Raw genomic sequence first — 18491 nt, 5'->3', positions numbered from 1 at the left:
CTCTCGACGCGCCACGCCCCCTGCCTGCCCGCCTACCCCGCAGAGGCACGCCCCTTTCCGTCTCGACCCCTTAGAGGGGCCCAGGCCGGACTCAAATCTCTGCCAGTATTGCCGCCATCGCCTGTGCTGCTTCCCTGGCTCTGCGAAGGAAAGGTCTCGCGCCAAGGCCCCATCGGCATCTGAGGTGGCCAGAGCCCCGCCGCGGCCCCCTGCCCCTACCTGGGTGTTGTCTGCCCAATAGCCCACCGATTCTCGCGCTTACCCGATCGGCCTCTTCCCTTCCCCCACCCCTCGGTGCCTCTGGCTTCCAGAGTTTATTGGGCCTGGTGTCTTCTCCCACCTAATCCGCGCGCTCCTTGCTTACCCTGGGCCATCATCACGCCTCGCGCCCCTCAGCCGCCAGGTCTCCTGTGCACGCTGTCCTAGGACCGGATGTCTCCCCCACTAGCGTTTTTGCTGCAGTTCATGGAGTTGTAGGTACTCCAGCCCATGTCGGCCATCTCTCCTGCCCACCAATTCTCAGGGTCTCTTGTCTCTGCCATTCCGCTGCTTAAATGGCGTCAGCCCTCAGAACTAGCACCCCTTCCCACACACATTCCACATACTTGGTGTCTCTTTCCCTATGCCCCCAAACACACACCACTATCTGCTTCACACAGCCCTTCCCCAGGAGGGGCCAGCTAGACATTCACTGGTAACTCCAAGGCTGCCCTGTCCCCTTCCCTCTCCTACTGCTCCAAACCTACCAACCCTGGCTGCAGAGCCTTGGAGGCCCTCCCCAAATTTTGTGTTCTCTCAAAAAAATAAAACTGCTCAGGGCTGGCCCCACCCAGTCGGCAGCAGTCAACTCCTGGCCCCTGCATCACCCCTCCCTGCCCAGACAGCTGTTAGCACATTTGCTTCTCTAACTCCTGGATGTCCTTGGTTTCCTAACATCCCCTCTCACCCCAGCTTGCCTGTTGTGTTTTCCTTGTCTGCCCCAGGTGCCAGGATGGTGGGGGAACTCCGCTACAGGGAATTCAGAGTGCCTCTGGGGCCTGGATTGCATGCCTACCCTGAGGAGCTGATCCGCCAGCGGGTGGGCCATGATGGGCATCCTGAGTACCAGATCCGATGGCTCATCCTCAGGCGAGGAGATGACGGGGCTGGGGGCTCTACCCAAGTGGACTGCAAGGCTGAACACATTCTACTGTGGATGTCTAATGATGAGATCTATGCCAATTGTCACAAGATGCTGGGCGAGGATGGTCAGGTCGTCGGGCCCTCCCAGGAGTCTGCTGGAGAGGCTGGGGCCCTGGACAAATCAGTACTGGGGGAGATGGAAACAGATGTGAAGTCCCTGATTCAGAGAGCCCTTCGGCAGTTAGAGGAGTGCGTGGGCACCATTCCTCCTGCCCCTCTGCTTCACACTGTCCATGTGCTCAGCGCCTATGCCAGCATTGAGCCCCTCACAGGGGTTTTCAAAGACCCGAGGGTCCTGGACTTGCTTATGCACATGTTGAGTAGTCCTGATTATCAGATGCGCTGGAGTGCAGGCCGAATGATCCAAGCCCTGGCCTCTCATGATGCTGGTGAGGGCCCTTGTGGGGAGGAGTGGGAAGGAAGCAGGAGGGGGGCTGGGTCATCTCAGGGACTCATAGGACAGACTCCGTGGCAAGAGCCTCTAACCTCATCAATACAAAAAAGAATCTGTTGCTTTTCTTTTAGAGTTGGAAGAAATGATGTGGATGGGTGTATTTGGGCATCTGTGCTGAAAGAGGGAGGGCTGCCTGAATCCTCTGGAACCTCATATTAGTTCATTGGCTTTTTATTGCAAAGGAAGAATTTCAACTTGCAGATTTTTAATATATATGCATTTGTTGTTATGAAGTGCTGTCAAATTTATACACATATAAATGCATATATATTAAAAATCTGCAAGTTGAAATTCTTCCTTTGCAATAAAAAGCCAATGAACTAATATGAGGTTCCAGACATATACATAAGGAGCTCTTGTGGCATACTGGTTACGAATTGGGCTGTGAACCGCAAGGCCAGCAGTTCAAAACTACCAGCTGTTTTGTGGGAAAAGGATGAGGCTTTCTGCTCCCGTAAAGATTTACCACCTCGGAAACCCTGTACAGGGTCGCTGTAAGTCAGAACCGGCTCCATGGCACATCACTACCACCACCATACATGTGTGTGTGTTTGGTACTGTCAAGTCAATTTCAACTCATAGTAACCTCTAGAGTAGAACTGCCCTATGAGGTTTCTGGGTTGGAATCTTTATGGATGTAGATCACCAAGTCTTTCTCCCATGGAACCACTGGATGGGTTTGATTGACTAACATTTTTTGGTTAGTGACCAAACAATCATCATACAACCAGTGTTCCCATATCTGAGAGAACTCCAAAAAGTTCTATTCTAATTCCACTTTTCCATAAATGTTTTGAAGCCCCCTTGTATATGTACAAAGGAGCCCTGGTGAAGCTGTAGGATAACCAAAAGGTTGGTAATTCTAGCCGACCAGCCACTCTTTGGGAAAAAGATGAGGCTTTCTGCTCCTGTAGAGATGTACAGCCTCGGAAACCCTATGCAGGGTGGTGGCTATGAATCAGAATTGACCAATGGCAGTGAGTTTGAGTTTGGTATGTGTGTACAAAGGAGCTTCAACAAATTCATGGAAAAGTGGAATTAAAAGTGGAAAATTTCCATGAACTTTTTGAAGCTCCTTTGTATATACATATATGAATGAGAGATGGAATTTTGGTTTTTGAAGAAAATCTGATCGTTCTTAGTGTGTGGTGGGAAAAGACCTAGTGGGAGAAGAGAGGGTGTAGGAGAATGGATGGCAAGGGTGAGGGTAGTGAGGTAGAGAGCAGTTACTGATTAGGCTGTGGGTTACAGGGACCCGGACCCAGATCCTTTTGTCACTGAGTCAGCAGGATGCCATTGAGAAGCACCTGGATTTTGACAGCCGCTGTGCTCTGCTGGCCCTGTTTGCACAGGCTACACTCTCTGAACACCCCATGTCTTTCGAAGGGATTCAGCTGCCACAGGTATTCTGTGGGGGACAGGATGGAGAGAGCCATAACTGAGATTTAGGGATCAAGTCTTGGCACCTGCCTACAGAGGACAATGTGGGGAGAGACACTAAAGCTGGGCCAGGTGGATAAAGACCAAATGTTGTATCCTATAGGTCCCAGGAAGGCTGCTCTTCTCACTGGTGAAGCGCTATTTGCATGTCACCTCTCTCCTGGATCAGCTGAATGACAGTGCTGTGGAACCAGGCCTCCAGAACAACTCTGCTCCTGAGGAGTTGAATGGGGAGAGGAGCCGGCTGGAGCTGGAATACAGTCTGGCCATGGGCAGCCTAATCTCAGAGCTGGTGCAGGCAATGCGCTGGGACCGGGTCTCCAGCAGACGAGGGAGCTGGGCACGCCCCCCCTGTTCCATCTTCCAGCCCCACCCAGCAGATGCAGAGCAGGGATTCCCAGATGCCCAGGCCCAGCCTGTGCTCAGGAGGTCCAGGCGGTTTCGCTCTCGCTCTGAGTTTGCAAGCGGCAATACCTATGCCTTGTATGTGCGGGATACACTGCAGCCAGGGATGCGAGTGCGCATGCTGAGCAATTATGAGGAAATCAGTGCTGGGGATGAGGGCGAGTTTCGGCAGAGCAACAGTGGTGTGCCCCCTGTGCAGGTGAGTGTGTGGTGGTGGTGGTGGTGGGGTGCTATGGGGACTTGACTGAGACTTGCAGGCCAGGGTGCCTTGGCCAGCCACCCAAGAAGAGATAAACCCTGAACCCATGGGGTAACTAGGATAGTAAAAGGGGGTCTGTACTCATTGGCCATTTGGAAGACTGAGATCCTCTTGCAGGGGCTGTGAAGTAAGGGAGAGACACACACACGGGAGTAGAAATTATAAACAAGACTCAAAAAAGGGGAAAATTAGGGAGATGAGCCCAGAAGGGAAAGGAGGTATGTGTTCTCTGTGTACTGCTACCTGGCTAGTGGTCAGTCTGCAGGCTCAGTGTCCTCATCATTGGACCACAAGGCTGTTTACCCTCAGGCCTTCCCAGCCCCATTACGTGAGATTCACCCTCCTCTTCCCTCTCTTCTTTACTCTGTCCTCCAGGTGCTGTGGGAATCGACAGGCCGTACCTACTGGGTCCATTGGCACATGCTAGAGATCCTGGGCTTTGAGGAAGACATTGAAGATGTGGTTGGGGTTGTGGAGTACCAGGGGGCAGTAATCAATGGAACCCTTGGTATGGGTAAGCCTAGAGAGGAATACGGGGTCAGCTTTGAGCAGAAGAACCATGATCTGCCTGCATGGGCAATGACATCCCTGTGCCCTCTGATCCATTCCCACAGCCCTGCCCTCATGGCGGTGGAAGCCCATTGTGGAACTCTATGCGGTGCCTTACGCGCTGCCCGAGGATGAGGATGCTGAGGAGATTGAGCACCTGACCCAGGCCGAGTGGTGGGAGCTCCTCTTCTTCATCAAGAAGCTGGAGGCTCCTGACCATCAGGAGGTCCTCCAGATCCTGCAGGAGAACCTGGATGGGGAGGTAGAGCTGGCCTGGAGCATGCGGAGGTTGGGGGTTCCTCTGTTTTAGAGTACTGTGGAGGCTCCAGATGGGAGGGGGGATCTGGAATATTCTGATGTGTTGGTGGGCCAGCCACCAACTTAAGGACGAAGAAGGTGTGCAGTGAGAGATCCCCACCCCTAGGGAATGTCCCCAGAAGCCTCCATACCACAGGGCTCCTTAGAGTGAGAACTTCTCTTGCTGACAGATTCTGGATGATGAACTCCTGACTGAGCTGGCAGTGCCCATGGAGCTGGCCCAGGACCTGCTGCTGGCTTTGCCACAGCGGCTCGATGACAGTGCCCTCCGGGATCTACTCAACTGCCGGGTCTATAGGAAGTTTGGGCCCGAGGACCTGGCAAGGCAGCTGACCTACCCGCCCCTTCTGGAAGCCCAGCACGATGCCATACTGCCGGAAGCCCAGGCCCAGAAATCAGAAGATGCAGCCAGAGCAGAAGGTGGGATGCCAGATAGACACGGCAGCTGAGCAGACTTACCTTTATTTAGCATGGCATTAAGAATACAAGAAAGATCTGTGCTCATTTCTCTGCAGTCCTACCTGGGAATATTGGCACCAGAGGAAGAATCTGAAACTTAGAGAGGGCATTTTGCTCCCTCCAAAGAATGAAGGGGGATATAAAGTCAGAATGTGAAGTTAGAAGAGATTTTGAGCCTTTAAAAAGCCCCTACATTTAATTTTTTTTTTTTTTTTTACATAAAGAGAAATTATTGTACGGTTTTAAATATAGGACATACTCTTGCTATTTACAAATGAGAAAGTACTTTGCTACATTAAGAACATAAAATATAAAATTTGTCATGAAGCTGTCATAATTCCATTTAAATATATTATCTCTTAAAACCTAACTTTTACCAGTTACCAGCTGCCATCAAGTTGACTCCAACTCATGGTGACCCCTGTATGTCAGAGTAGAACTCTGCTCTGTAGACTTTTTGATAGTTGATTTTTTCTTTTTGAGGTAGATCACCAGGCATTTCTTCCAAGCCACCTTTGGATTAATGTGAATCTTCAACCTCTTAATTAGCAGCGGGACACATTAACCATCTGTACCACTCAGGGATTAAAAAAAAAAAAAAAAAAAAACTTCGGGTGACCAAAAAAAAGCATTTTTAGGGAAGCTAGGAAAAAAAAAAAGATTGAGAGTTCTGACTTTTTCTGTTGTATTATGTTCTGAGCCTTCACATCACTAACAATAAACAACTCTGTGACTCCCTGCTTCCCATAGCAAAAGAACCCAAGACTCAGTGTTCCACCAGTCCCCTGCAGCATCTGGTGAAGGGTTATGGTCCAGCGGGAAAAATACTCCTGGATCTGGAGCGAGCCCTCAGTTCGGAGGGCACCCAGGAAAGTGAGGCCAAACCACTCGTGCTGCAGCTCCAGCGGCAACCCCAGCCCTTCCTCATGCTCATGCAGAGCCTCAGCACTCCAGCCTCCCACAGGGCCCTGCACCTAATCGCTTTGAGGTGAGAGGGCAGTGAGAGGTGGGGCTAGGCACAGCGGGTCTCTGAGGCTGGCCAGACATCTCTCTGTCCTCCTGCCCCCTGCTTCTCAGAATCCTGATGCGGCTGGTGGACTTTCCTGAGGCGCTGCTGCTGCCCTGGCATGAGGCCATGGATGCTTGCATGGCCTGCCTGCGGTCCCCAAACACTGACCGAGAGGTACCCCTGCCCGCTTGGGGAGAAGCTGGGAGGGAGAGGACATAGGGCAGCTCCTGACAAGACAGACACCCGGGGCAAGGCTCTGGAGGGTGTGATGGAGCCTATGGGGCTTCATGCTTTTGTTTTTAAAATTGAGTTTTATTTTTTTAAATAGGTAACACATTCATATGCTTCACAAATCAAAACGATAAAACAAGGTAGTTATAGTAAGACATTCCCACTGAATCCCTATTCTCCCAGTGCCCACCCCAACACCCCTGATTGTTAAGCACTTGTATTAATTTATGTGCCTGTGTCCTTTCTGTGTGTGAATATAAGCAAACATCAGAGCTATATCTTTACCTATGTATCTCTATATGTTATAAAACTAGTTGCCATGGAGTCATTTCTGACTCATAGTGACCCCATATGTGTCAGAGTAGATGGAGCGCCACAGTGACTGGTTTGTCAGAAGCTGGTTGCTCAGCCTTTCTTACAAGGTGCTTTTGGGTCGACTTGAACTTCCAATTTGTCAGTTAGTAGCTGAGCATGTTTGCATGACCCAGAGACTCCATTTGTATGAGAGACCTTCAGAAAGTATGTGAAAAACTGAAAATAAAAGATCATGGAATTTTTCATGAACTTTTTGAAGCCCCCTTGTATTATAGATAAATATATGTAGATAATAGCAATACACACAGGGAGTGTCCGTGGAGTGTTTTTATGTTAGGCTAGGCCTACGGGAGCAAGGGAGGCCATCACTTACCAGAGTCTCCTGCTGCAAGAGCTGCAGAGAAATCTTGGGCACAGAAGGCTTGGAAAAGAATAACAGAACTAGGATCGTGGTGGCGGTTAGTGTATGCCATACACACCTTTCACTGATGTCCAGATTTCAGTTTCTGAGGTAGACTCCCTGAATTCCCACACACACAAATCCAGCCACTCTTGGTGCCCTCCTTGCTTTCAAGGTGTCTGTTTAGAGCGTGGGCATCTTACCACATGGCCCCACAACTGAGTCTTGAGACAGCTGGGCATGGAAAGAACAAACCCAGGAATGCTCTGTGCGTGCACCTGCCGACAACCTAACGAGCGGCCCCAAAACACAGAGTGGCAGGTGTCTCTTGACTTTTTCCCTTTCAGCTTGTCTGTGGTTTTCTAACTCCACCTGGCTCTTGTGTCTCTCCTGTCTCGTCCTTTGACTTCCTCACACTGTCTTGTTCACTGCAGTCTCCCTAGCACTCAGCACACAGTGGGTGTAATGTAAATAGGACTGAAGACCCCTTATGGCCCCTGCCTTGTCCCCTTTACCCACTTACTCTGTTCTTGTCTTAGGTGTTGCAGGAACTGATCTTCTTCCTGCACCGTCTGGCCTCAGCAAGCAAGGACTATGCCGTGGTGTTGAACCAGCTAGGTGCCCGAGATGCCATCTCCAAGGCTCTGGAAAAGCACTTGGGGAAGCTGGAGCTGGCTCAGGAGCTTCGGGACATGGTGTTTAAGTGTGAGAAGCATTCCCACCTCTACCGGAAACTCATCACCAACATCCTGGGAGGCTGTATCCAGGTCAGGAGGAGGGGTGCCGGAGGATGACATTTGTGGGGTCAGAGCTGAATCAGTGGCAGGGATTGGGGATGTATTAGGAAAGGTTAGGAACAGCAGGGGAATGTAATGAATTTGGGAACATTCTTCCCCACGTCTCTTCCTCGTCTGGGGCTCTCCTGATGGCATTACAGGGGAATTTCCCTTTGCTACTTGATCTCTCTAATGTGCTTGATACAGATGGTTCTGGGCCAGATTGAAGACCACAGACGAACCCATCGGCCCATCAACATCCCCTTCTTTGACGTGTTCCTCAGATACCTTTGCCAGGGTTCGTGCCTGTTCCTCCATCACTCCACATCCCCACACTTGTATTTGCTTTCCTTCCCTCCTCATATCCCACCAGGCTGTGACCTCCCCCCTTCCCACTTGACCCCAGGCTCCAGTGTGGAAATGAAGGAGGACAGATGCTGGGAGAAAGTTGAGGTGTCTTCCAACCCTCACCGGGCCAGTCGACTGATGGACCGCAATCCCAAGACCTACTGGGAGTCCCACGGCAGCGCTGGCTCCCACACCATCACCCTGCACATGCGCCAGGGCGTCCTCCTCCGGTAACAGGGTCCCCACACCAGGCTCAGCCTCACAGTTACACTCTATCGTGATTTCCCTGTGCTTGTCATGGGGGAGGCTTCATGGGCTCCAAGGACCTGACGGTTTCTAGCTCTGACTGGTCTGTCCTTCCCACTCCCAGGCAGCTGGCTCTACTGGTATCCAGCGAGGACTCAAGCTACATGCCAGCCAGGGTGGTGGTGTTCGGGGGTGACAGCACCAACTCTCTTAACACGGAACTTACCTCGGTAGGGACGCCTGTGCCATTTAATTGCCCCTCACAGGATCCACCCTCCCTCCCAGACCACTAACCTCCTAAACCACTTATCTTGAACCCCACAGAAGGTAGCATCATGGCATTAGATTCTGAGCAGGGACGTGGCCCCTTCATTGGGGCCCCAAACATCTCAGGACTAGGGGATAGGGAAACTTGGGATGGGGCTGGAATGCTGGGGTGCTCTCAGCACTCACCCATACATGGAGGTGACACCCATTCTGTCCTCCTAGGTCAACGTGATGCCCGCTGCCAGCCGGGTGATCCTCCTGGAGAATCTGAACCGCTTCTGGCCCATCATCCAGATCCGCATAAAGCGTTGCCAGCAGGTGGGGCAAGAGGCATGGGAATGTGGCCCCAGGTGAGGGACTCTGGGCCCTGGAATGTTGGCAGATCTTGAGGCCAGAGCTCCAGCCACGGTCCAGGTCCCGGCAGCTCCAGGGGTGAGGCTGCAGGGTGTGACTGGCCCTAGTCTGTGCTGAGGAGGCCATGAGGCAGCTGACATCAGGCCATGCCCATTGCAGGGTGGCATTGACACACGCATTCGGGGGTTGGAGGTCCTGGGCCCCAAGCCCACCTTGTGGCCAGTGTTCCGGGAGCAGCTATGTCGCCACACACGCCTTTTCTACATGGTCCGGGCGCAGGCCTGGAGTCAGGACATAGCCGAGGACCGAAGGAGCCTGCTACACCTCAGCTCCAGGTATGTGTGGGAGAGTCTGTATGTGCACACGCACCTGTGTCTGCTGCAAAGGGAAGATGCTTGTACATGGCTGAGGGGCAGGGTTCTATGGAGGGAAGAGATATAGGTTTACAGTTCTTGGGGCAGGTGCTGGAATGTTTTCCCTTTGTACTTTAAGCCCCTGACACTCCATGCCCTGTTCCCAGACTAAATGGAGCTCTGCGCCAGGAGCAGAATTTTGCTGAACACTTCCTCCCTGACGAGGAGGCCGCCCAAGCCCTGGGCAAGACCTGCTGGGAGGCCCTGGTCAGCCCTCTCGTGCAGAACATCACTTCCACTGGTAACCAGTCCCTTGTCACCTGACCCCTTTTACCATCGCACTGCTTGGCCCCACTAACCAGCTCCTTCTTGGAGAACCCTGAAACCACCTGGTACCTGTACTCATCACCTGTTTCCATGGCTCCCAGGTGCCAGCTGACACCATACGTTAGGAGGGTTCTGATATTTTCTCTTGTCCTTCCCCCTGTTTCCCAGGTCATTTGTTCAAGGGCTCTTTTCTTACACCCCTGTGTGGCCCAGCCTCTCTCTGCTTCCACAGGGCATCTCCTGGGGCTCATCGCACAAGAGTATAACCCTGACTGTTGTCCTGTCCTGTAACTCTTGTTCTCTCCTCTAGATGAGGATGGCATCAGCCCCCTGGGCTGGCTGCTGGACCAATACCTGGAGTGTCAGGAGGCTGCCCATAACCCTCAGAGCCGCGCGGCAGCTTTCTCTTCGCGAGTGCGCCGTCTCACTCACCTGCTGGTACACGTTGAGCCCTGTGAGGTGCCCCCTCCGGTGGTGGCCATGCCTCAGCCCAGTGAGTACTAGGAATTCGGGCAGGGAGCCATTGTTGGGAACATTTTCCTGGGCTCAACGCTGCTCATACACTTCAGGCTCTGTCCTCCTCACCTTCCCTGGGTGCCCGGCCTGTTCATCTTCCAGGAACATCATTTTAGGTAGCAGCAAAGATGAGACCCCAAGTCTCATTCTTGGATGGGGACCCGGAAGTGGAGGGCTGTCCCTCTTTAACTCTGCCATTTTCTCTGTCTGCACAGAGTGCAGGAATAGAAGTCATGACTGGAGCTCCTTGGCTACACGGGGGCTTCCAAGCAGCATCATGAGAAACCTGACCCGCTGTTGGCGGGCGGTGGTGGAGGAGCAGGTGGGCAGGAGCAGGTGTTGGGGCAAGGCTGGGGCAAGGGGAGGAGGAGGCCTCTAACAGTGGCATGCCTCATCACAGTCCTGTCCTTTCCCTTCAGGTGAACAAGTTCCTGACCTCATACTGGCATGATGATGACTTTGTGCCTCGCTATTGTGAACACTTTGATAAGCTGCAGAATTCAAACTCAGAGCTGTTTGGGCCACGGGCCGCCTTCTTGCTGGCGTTGCAGAATGGCTGTGCTGGGGCTTTGCTGAGGCTCCCCTTCCTCAAAGCAGCCCACGTAAGCCACTCCTCACACAGTCTCTCTTCTTGCATCCCTAAACGGCCCTTTCTTCCATTCCTGTTCAGTGTGGTCATGTGTCTCTTGTGTCAATTTCTTTAATAAGTAAATATATATACACATATTCACATGCATATGAGTGTGTATATAGCCATATTATGCGAAAATTAGAAAAATGGTAACTTACAGCATACTACCTTAATCTATGCTTTCTTCTTTTTTTTTTTTTTTTTTTTGCATGATTTAACATAGTTCCCTCATGAGTAACTATAATGCTCTATCCTGTTGTATTTGATTTTAACTGTGAAAGGTGCTCTGGTAGCGTAGTGGTTACGAATTGGGCTGCGAACCTTAAGGTCAGCGGTTCGAAACTACCAGCCGCTCCGCGGGAGAAAGATGAGGCTTTCTACTCCCGTAAGGATTTACACCCTCGGAAACCCTGTACAGGGTCGCTATGGGTCGGACCCAACTCGATGGCACTTAACAACAACAACAACAAATATGTAATAACCAAACATTGGCCAATTCTATAATCTCAAGCTTATCATGTTAGTTGTCACCATTGTTGTTGTTAAGTGCTGTCAAGTCAATTCTGACCCATAGTGACTCTGTATAGGGTTTCTGAGGAGCAGCTGGTGAACTTGAACCGCCGACCTTGCAGTTCAAACCAATTTTGTAGTCCAGTGAAGTAACCCACTGTGCCGCACCAGGACTCCATTGTCACCATTAACCATCCCCAAAATTTCCATTATCTTTTCCTCTGCTTGCTTTTGATTGCTTTATCAGAAACCCTTTTCAGTTTTTCTATTTGCCCTTATTTAAACATTTTTGCATATATTACATCTAATGGATGTAGTATAGCTTAGCCATTACCATTTAACAAATAAGCAATTAGCACTTCAAAGGTGTCCGTCACTGATAGGAGCAGTTAGACCAAGTCCCTTCACTCAGAATTGGCACACAATTAAGCCAGCAATGCACTGAGATAGGGTCAGCACCCTGATAAGCAAAGTACAGCATAGTGGGTGCCAGAAGGAGTGGCTGCTTGACTTGCTTCCAGTTAGTCTCTTATCAGTAACCTTGAGCCCTGTTGTGGCTCTGTCCAATAAGCACTGGATTACTACATGTAAGGCGGTCAGTTCAAATCTATCAGCCACTCGCAGGAACAACAATAATCAGTAACCTTGCATTGTGACTCTCTTAGTGCATACAACTTGTCCCTCCATTTTAGATGGTTTGGGGCTTGATTTTCAGACAAGGTCAATGTGGACAAAAACACCTGGCATAACTGTTAGTATTGTTCTTTTTCGTAATTGTTCACAAGTTTATAAAAATAGTTTTGTAAAAGCAATGAGTTTAGAAAGCTGCCAGTCGTTACTGTCAACCTTTGCAGCCTTCCTTCCTTACTGTTCCCTCGAGCCTGCTCTGCCTGCTTGCTCAGGGTTTTCTTGTGCCTTCCTAATGCCCAGGTGAGTGAGCAGTTTGCCCGGCACATCGACCAGCGAATTCAGGGCAGTCGGATTGGTGGGGTCCGGGGTATGGAGATGCTGGCACAACTGCAGCGATGCCTGGAAACCGTGTTGGTGTTCTCTGGCCTGGAGATAGCCACAACCTTTGAGCATTACTACCAGTGAGTAAGGTCCTGGGGAGTAGGAGATAGGGGAGACAGAATGACTGGGCCAGGCCAGCTCATGGGGCCAGGGAGGCTGGGGGTCCTGGAGGGGGAATCTGGGCCATATTGGGAACCCACACTGAGACTTGGCCCCAGCTGTGTGTGTCCTACAGGCACTACATGGCAGACCGACTCCTGGGCGTGGGCCCGAGCTGGCTGGAGGGGGCTGTGCTGGAGCAGATTGGTCCCTGCTTCCCCAACCGCCTCCCCCAGCAGATGCTGCAAAGCCTGAACACCTCTGAGGAGCTGCAGCGCCAGTTCCATGTCTACCAGCTCCAGCGGTTGGACCAAGAACTGCTGAAGCTGGATGATACAGAGAAGAAAATACAGGTGGGTGCAGGGCAGGGTTGAGCAAATGGAAGAGCCAGGGAGGTTGAGTGGCATGGAGCAAACCAGAAGAAGCCCATTGACTTTGGGGAACCCTGTGTTCCTTCAGGTGGGTCACGAGGCCAGCGGCCAGGAAAATGGAAGAGAGGTAGAGGAGGAACCTGGGGCTACAGCAGCAGAAGTAGGGGAGAGAGAGGAGGAGGAGAATGAGAATGAGGACCTCTTCTATGAGGGGACCATGCCGGAAGTCTCTGTGCTTGTCCTGTCGCCGAGCTGCTGGCCCATCTCCTCCATCTGCCACGTGTTGAACCCCAGGACCTGCCTGCCTTCTTACCTGAGGGGAACACTGAACCGATACTCCAACTTCTACAACAAGAGTGAGGAGAGGGATGCTGGGAAAAGGCCTGGGTCCCTGGAGTGGAAGCCCTGACGTGGAAAGTGATGGTCTTTAGGGATCAGAATCTCTCAGGCAGTGGAGAAAAGCGAGTGGATTTGAGAAGAGAGAGCAGGGACATAGTTTTCAGGGGTGGGGTGGGGAGGCGGTCAGGTTCCAGACTCCCAGGTTGTTGCCTATCTGTGAAATAAGGCCCAGGGGGCTGTTAGCAGGTGGGGTGGGAGGGTAAGGGAAGCATCTGCCTCCTGTAGTGTCATCTCATCTCTTAGGTATCCTAAGCTCCCCACAAAGAAGGGGAAGAGCCTCAGACTCTGCCCTCAGGGAGCTCTCAGACTTGTGGGGAGGCATTCGTTTTCCTCTCTAGAATATTCTGGTCTGATGAGAAACCTAGTCATCCCTCATTTTGTGATTTTATCATCTAAAATATGGGGGGACTCAAAAGAATCTGGGAAAGTTGTCGAAAGCAGTGATCAGAGCCTCCCCAGCACTGGGATAGGCACAGAGTGGGCTCTTAGATGCCTGTGGCTGGCCAGGGTGGCAGGCACAGAGAAGGCTGAGCTCTAGGAGCTCCGACTGGGAACCGTAGTGACCCTGCAGACACTAGCTGGAGCGAAGTGTGCCCTCATTCCAGCCCTTAACCCATCCTTTCCCTGACTTTCCACCTTTCCCTTCTCCCTGATACTTTCCCAGGCCAGAGCCACCCTGGCTTGGAGCAAAGCCCGCAAAGACGGCTACAGTGGACCTGGCTGGGCCGGGCCGAGCTGCAGTTTGGGGACCAGACCCTGCATGTGTCTACTGTGCAGATGTGGCTGCTGCTGTATCTCAATGATCTGAAGGTGCCCAGCCCCTCTGCCTCTGCTGTCTTTACCTACCCTTCACCTTCCTCCTGCCTTTCATCCTCTCTGCTATATCCTTGGGGAGGACTTGACTGTTTCCCTCATCTTCTCCTAAGGCCATCTCTGTAGAGAGTCTGCTGGAACTCTCTGGACTCTCTCCTGACATGCTGAATCCAGCAATTGGACCTCTCACCTCTTCAAGAGGCCCCTTGGACCTTGAGGAGCATAAGGATGCACCTGGAGGTATGCACGGAGGGCCAGAGGGGCCTCTGCCGAGCCAGCTGGACCTTCTGCTGGAGTGACTAGCTCTTCTTTCAGGGGTGCTCAAGATTCGTGACGACAGTGAGGAGCCCAGGCCGTGGAGAGGCAACGTGTGGCTCATCCCACCCAAGACATACCTGAAAGCAGAGGATGAAGAGGGCCGGAACTTGGAGAAGAGACGGAACCTTCTAAACTGCATAATTGTCCGAATCCTCAAGGCCCATGGGGATGAGGGACTACATATTGACCAGCTTGTCTGCCTGGTTGGTTGGGGTGGGCACAGTGGGTAAGGGGGCTTTGAGGGTGGACAGTCCACAGGAGGATCCACGTTTGAAGCCCATTTCACTGTGGGACCCAAAAATGTGTGAGGGAGGTGAGGCCTGCCTGACGTCCACAGTCCACAGCATTTCCTACCTTGGTGGCGTGTGGTGAAGTGGGAGCTGGAGGCAAGCTAAGTGTCTCTGATGTATCCTTTTCCCTTCCCATGCCAGGTGCTGGAGGCTTGGCAGAAGGGCCCGTGTCCTCCTCGAGGTTTGGTCAGCAGCCTGGGCCAGGGCTCTGCCTGCAGCAGTACAGACGTTCTCTCCTGCATCCTGCACCTCCTGGGTAAGGGCACAGTGAGACGCCATGATGACCGGCCCCAGGTGCTGTCTTACGCTGTGCCCGTGACGGTGATGGAGCCTCACACCGAGTCCTTGAACCCAGGCTCATCGGGCCCCAACCCTCCCCTCACCTTCCACACTCTGCAGATTCGTTCTCGGGGCGTGCCCTATGCCTCCTGCACCAGTACCCAGACCTTCTCTACCTTCCGGTAGCCCTCCCTGGAGGTGTGGTCAGAGGAAGGTAGGACAGGGGCTTTCTACAGAAATAAAATGCAGGAGTTTGATGATGTGGTCTGTGTGTGGAGGGACTGCAATGATCTTACAAGTGGTCAGGGGGCTGTCCTGGTAGAAAGAGGGCAACTCTTGCTCTGAAGCGATCTCTTAACTTTCAGGAGTAACTGCTGTTATCAAGAGGATAGTCAGGTAGGGAGAGAGGTGGAAGGAGTTGAGTGTGACTTAGCAAAGCCTTCTCTAGGCAAAGATACTGAGTGGACAGGGATAGATCCCAGCCTGGTTTCAGGTGTGCCATCAGAAGTGCTTTCAGCTGGCAGCCTGGCGACCAGGCACCACGCCTGCTGGACCCCTGCTGGTAACTTCTGATTTGGGCAGATTATTAAGCAGGCCTTCAGTTTCCTCATTTGTAGACTTGCAATAGAGTCACTATAGGACTTGGACAAGAAAGGTGTGAAGGCTTTGCTAACATGAACCCCTACTCTGACCTTACCACTCCTGGAAGTGAGGGCAGTGAATCGCAGGCTTCTCTGAGCGAGGCTGCCACAGGGAAAGTGAGATGAATGTGTGTCACAAAAGGACAGGTACTATCCCACTTTGAAGATCTAAAATAGGCAAATGCATAGAGACCAACATTTCTTAGCGGTTACCAGGGACAGGAATTTGGCAACGGGTGCAAGTGAAGTCCAGCACATAACCACCACCACTACCACCACAGGTGAAGTCTGCAGGTCATGATTGTTATTAAGCGCCATCAAGTCAGTTCTGACTCATAGCGACCCTGTATAGGGTATCCAAGGAGCGGGCTAGCTGATGGGTTTAAACTGCCAACCTTGTGGTTCATAGTCTAGTGCTGATCCTAGAGTGCCACACCAAGTCATGATTATACGGGTAATGCTGAATTGGCAAATGGTAGGTTATATGTGTATTTGTTGTTAAGTGCTTTTGAGTTGGTTCCAACTCAAGCTGACCAAGGAGCAGCTGGTGAGTTTGAACCACTGACCTTGTGGTTGGTTGAAACCAACTTTGTGGTCCAGTGCTTTATCCCACAGCAGGACTCCATTATGTATATATACAATTTAAAAAGACCTTTGCAACTAGTCTTCAGGAGCTGAATGTATCTTCTCTCTGTGGAGCATAGGATCTGGGTTGCCACACTCAGAAGGAACTTACTGTTCAATGTTGCCTTTCCCTCCAAAGCGCTCCCAGTGCCTCTCTTCCGCGTGCGTCTGCTTCACCTCTTAGCAGAGCACATGCACACAGGAGGCATGTACTGCTCTAGGGGAAGTTTGCTCTGAGCTGATGGGTTCCTTGGTGTGGCTCTGTGGATTAATGCACTGGACTGCAGAGTTGATTTGAACTGCAAGGTCGGCAGTTCAAACTCAGCAGCTGCTCCTCGGAAAGCCTATACAGGGTTGCTGTGGGTTGACAGCACTTAATAATAACTGGTTCCACAGCCTCATCCCCATTGGGGCAGGGCAGGCTAGGGTACCCAGTGCCCAGGCGGAGTTCTGCATTTTGGTCGGGGCTACGGAGTACGAAGAATGGCCCAGGCATCTCAAGTCCCTGGGACTTACAGCCCAGAGTGGTGGCCTGGAGTAGGCTGCAGAAGAAAGTAGGAGGAAAGAATGAGGACGTCACGGGGTGAAGGTGGTGAAGGCACTGAGGCTAGAAGGTATTAGGTGCCAGCAAGGACTAAAGGGGGCAGAGAGAGCACTTACCTGCTTGGCAGTATGGTGACCAGACATGCTTAGGGCATAGTAGTGTTACTGGTTTGTCACCTGGGAGTCTCTCTACCAAAAATCAGGGCGCTTGTTAGGTTCCACACCAAGCTGGTTCTAACTCATAGTGTCCCTGTGTACAACAGACCAAAACGTTGCTCCGTCCTCACAGTCACTGCTATTTGAACCCATTGATGCAACCACTGGTCAATCCATCTCCTTGAGGATCTTCCTCTTTTTTGCTGACCCTCTACCAGGAGTCCTGGTGTGGCGCCCATAAGATAAGCATTGAACTGCAAGGTAGGTTTGTGAACTGCAAGGTCTGGGGTTCAAACTCACCAGCTGTTCCTTAGAAACCTTATACAGAGTCGCTATGAGTTGGAACCAAGTGAATGGCACTTAAACTATTTTCTAAGTACAATATCCTTCTCCAGGGACTGGTTCCTCCTGATAATATGTCCAAAGTACGAGAGATGAAATTTTACTGTCCTTCTTTCTAAAGCGCAATCTGGCTATACTCCCAAGACAGATTTGTTAATTCTTGGGGCAATCCAAGTTACATTTACTATTCTTCACCAACATCATAATTCAAAGGCATCAATCATTCTTTGGTCTTTCCTTATTCATTGTCCAACTTTCACATGCATATGAGGCAACTGAAAATATCAGGGCTTGGGTCAGGTGCACCTTAATCCTCGAATAGACATGTTTGCCTTTTAATACTTAAAGGTATTTTGCAGCAAATTTGCCCATTGCAATACTTTACTGCTCCAGACAATGATCTAGTCATGAGCTAGCTCTCAGGTGCTGGAACTTTTTGCTCTTCTCTGTCCTCAAGCTCTTAATGAACCTATCCTCCTCCACCAGAAACCCAGAGAAGCTCCCTTAGGGGGCGCTCTAACAACACTGCCTACAAGGGCAGTGGCACTCTCCACTGCCCCCACAGGCTCCTGCATGGGCTCAGTGATAGGCCACCCTTCTGGAACTCACAGCACTGGCCTCTTATCACTCTGGCCCCCTACCCTAAAGAACTGCTGGAGACTTACCACTACTCATGCGAGTCCTTGCAGCTTGTCTGTAATGATAAATCTCCAGCAGTTCTTTAGGGTAGGGCAGCCCATTCTGCAAGTCCCTGCCTGCAGGACCTCACCCAGTTGTTGCCTGCCCGCTGGCAGTCTTATCCCACCTCAAGACTGCCCTTGATTTGCCCAAATCTAGAAAAGTAGATCTTATTTTGGGCCTAATATGTGCAGCCAGAGTGCTCCTTGGAGGCAGAGTTGGCCAAACTTTGTCTCTCATACTTCGGACATATTGTCAGGAGGGTCCAGTCACTGGAGAAGGATATCATGTTTGGTTAGGTGAAGGGTCAGAGAAAAAGACGACCCCCAACTAGATGGACTGGCCAAGTGGCAGCATCGATGGATTCAAATGTGGCAACAGTAGTGAGGTTGGCCCAGGATCAGGCAGTGTTTCATTGTGCTGTGCATAAGGTCGCTATGAGTCAGTATTGACTCGATGGTACCTAGCAACAACAAAATAACCTCTCTCACCAGTGTCAGTAAGCACCTGAGCCCTTCTGTGCCCTCAAAACTTTCCATCCCTGGAGTACAGACGTAACTTCATTCCTAAGATGACTC

At 51.5% G+C, this 18491-nt stretch overlaps 1 protein-coding gene across 1 annotated transcript; it reads left to right on the top strand.

Moving 5' to 3' along the window:
* The first annotated feature begins 110 nt into the window (after window positions 1–110).
* Window positions 111–15190, top strand: CUL7 (cullin 7). Its single transcript, XM_006860478.1, has 26 exons — window positions 111–184; window positions 984–1571; window positions 2888–3039; window positions 3180–3680; window positions 4116–4254; window positions 4355–4551; window positions 4778–5027; window positions 5817–6054; window positions 6144–6249; window positions 7561–7788; window positions 8005–8095; window positions 8204–8375; window positions 8516–8621; window positions 8881–8976; window positions 9172–9347; window positions 9533–9666; window positions 10003–10185; window positions 10424–10530; window positions 10628–10810; window positions 12280–12440; window positions 12596–12812; window positions 12919–13186; window positions 13894–14039; window positions 14156–14282; window positions 14358–14563; window positions 14792–15190. The coding sequence occupies exons 2-26, from the start codon at window positions 992–994 to the stop codon at window positions 15113–15115; spliced, it is 5088 nt and encodes a 1695-aa protein (XP_006860540.1). The 5' UTR covers window positions 111–184; window positions 984–991; the 3' UTR covers window positions 15116–15190.
* The last annotated feature ends 3301 nt before the right edge of the window (window positions 15191–18491 follow it).

The sequence above is a fragment of the Chrysochloris asiatica genome, unplaced genomic scaffold, assembly GCF_000296735.1.
Source record: "Chrysochloris asiatica unplaced genomic scaffold, ChrAsi1.0 scaffold00038, whole genome shotgun sequence".
Classification (NCBI taxonomy): domain Eukaryota; kingdom Metazoa; phylum Chordata; class Mammalia; order Afrosoricida; family Chrysochloridae; genus Chrysochloris; species Chrysochloris asiatica.
This window is presented reverse-complemented; position numbering and strand designations above follow the sequence as displayed.

What these genes read in the sequence shown, in the direction of transcription:
- CUL7 (XM_006860478.1), top strand. Translation starts at nt 992, where the DNA reads ATGGTGGGGGAACTCCGCTACAGGGAATTCAGAGTGCCTCTGGGGCCT. An exon ending in CTGCACCTAATCGCTTTGAG is followed by an intron (nt 6,055 to 6,143) that starts GTGAGAGGGCAG and finishes CCTGCTTCTCAG; the next exon opens with AATCCTGATGCGGCTGGTGG. An exon ending in ATACAGAGAAGAAAATACAG is followed by an intron (nt 12,813 to 12,918) that starts GTGGGTGCAGGG and finishes GTGTTCCTTCAG; the next exon opens with GTGGGTCACGAGGCCAGCGG.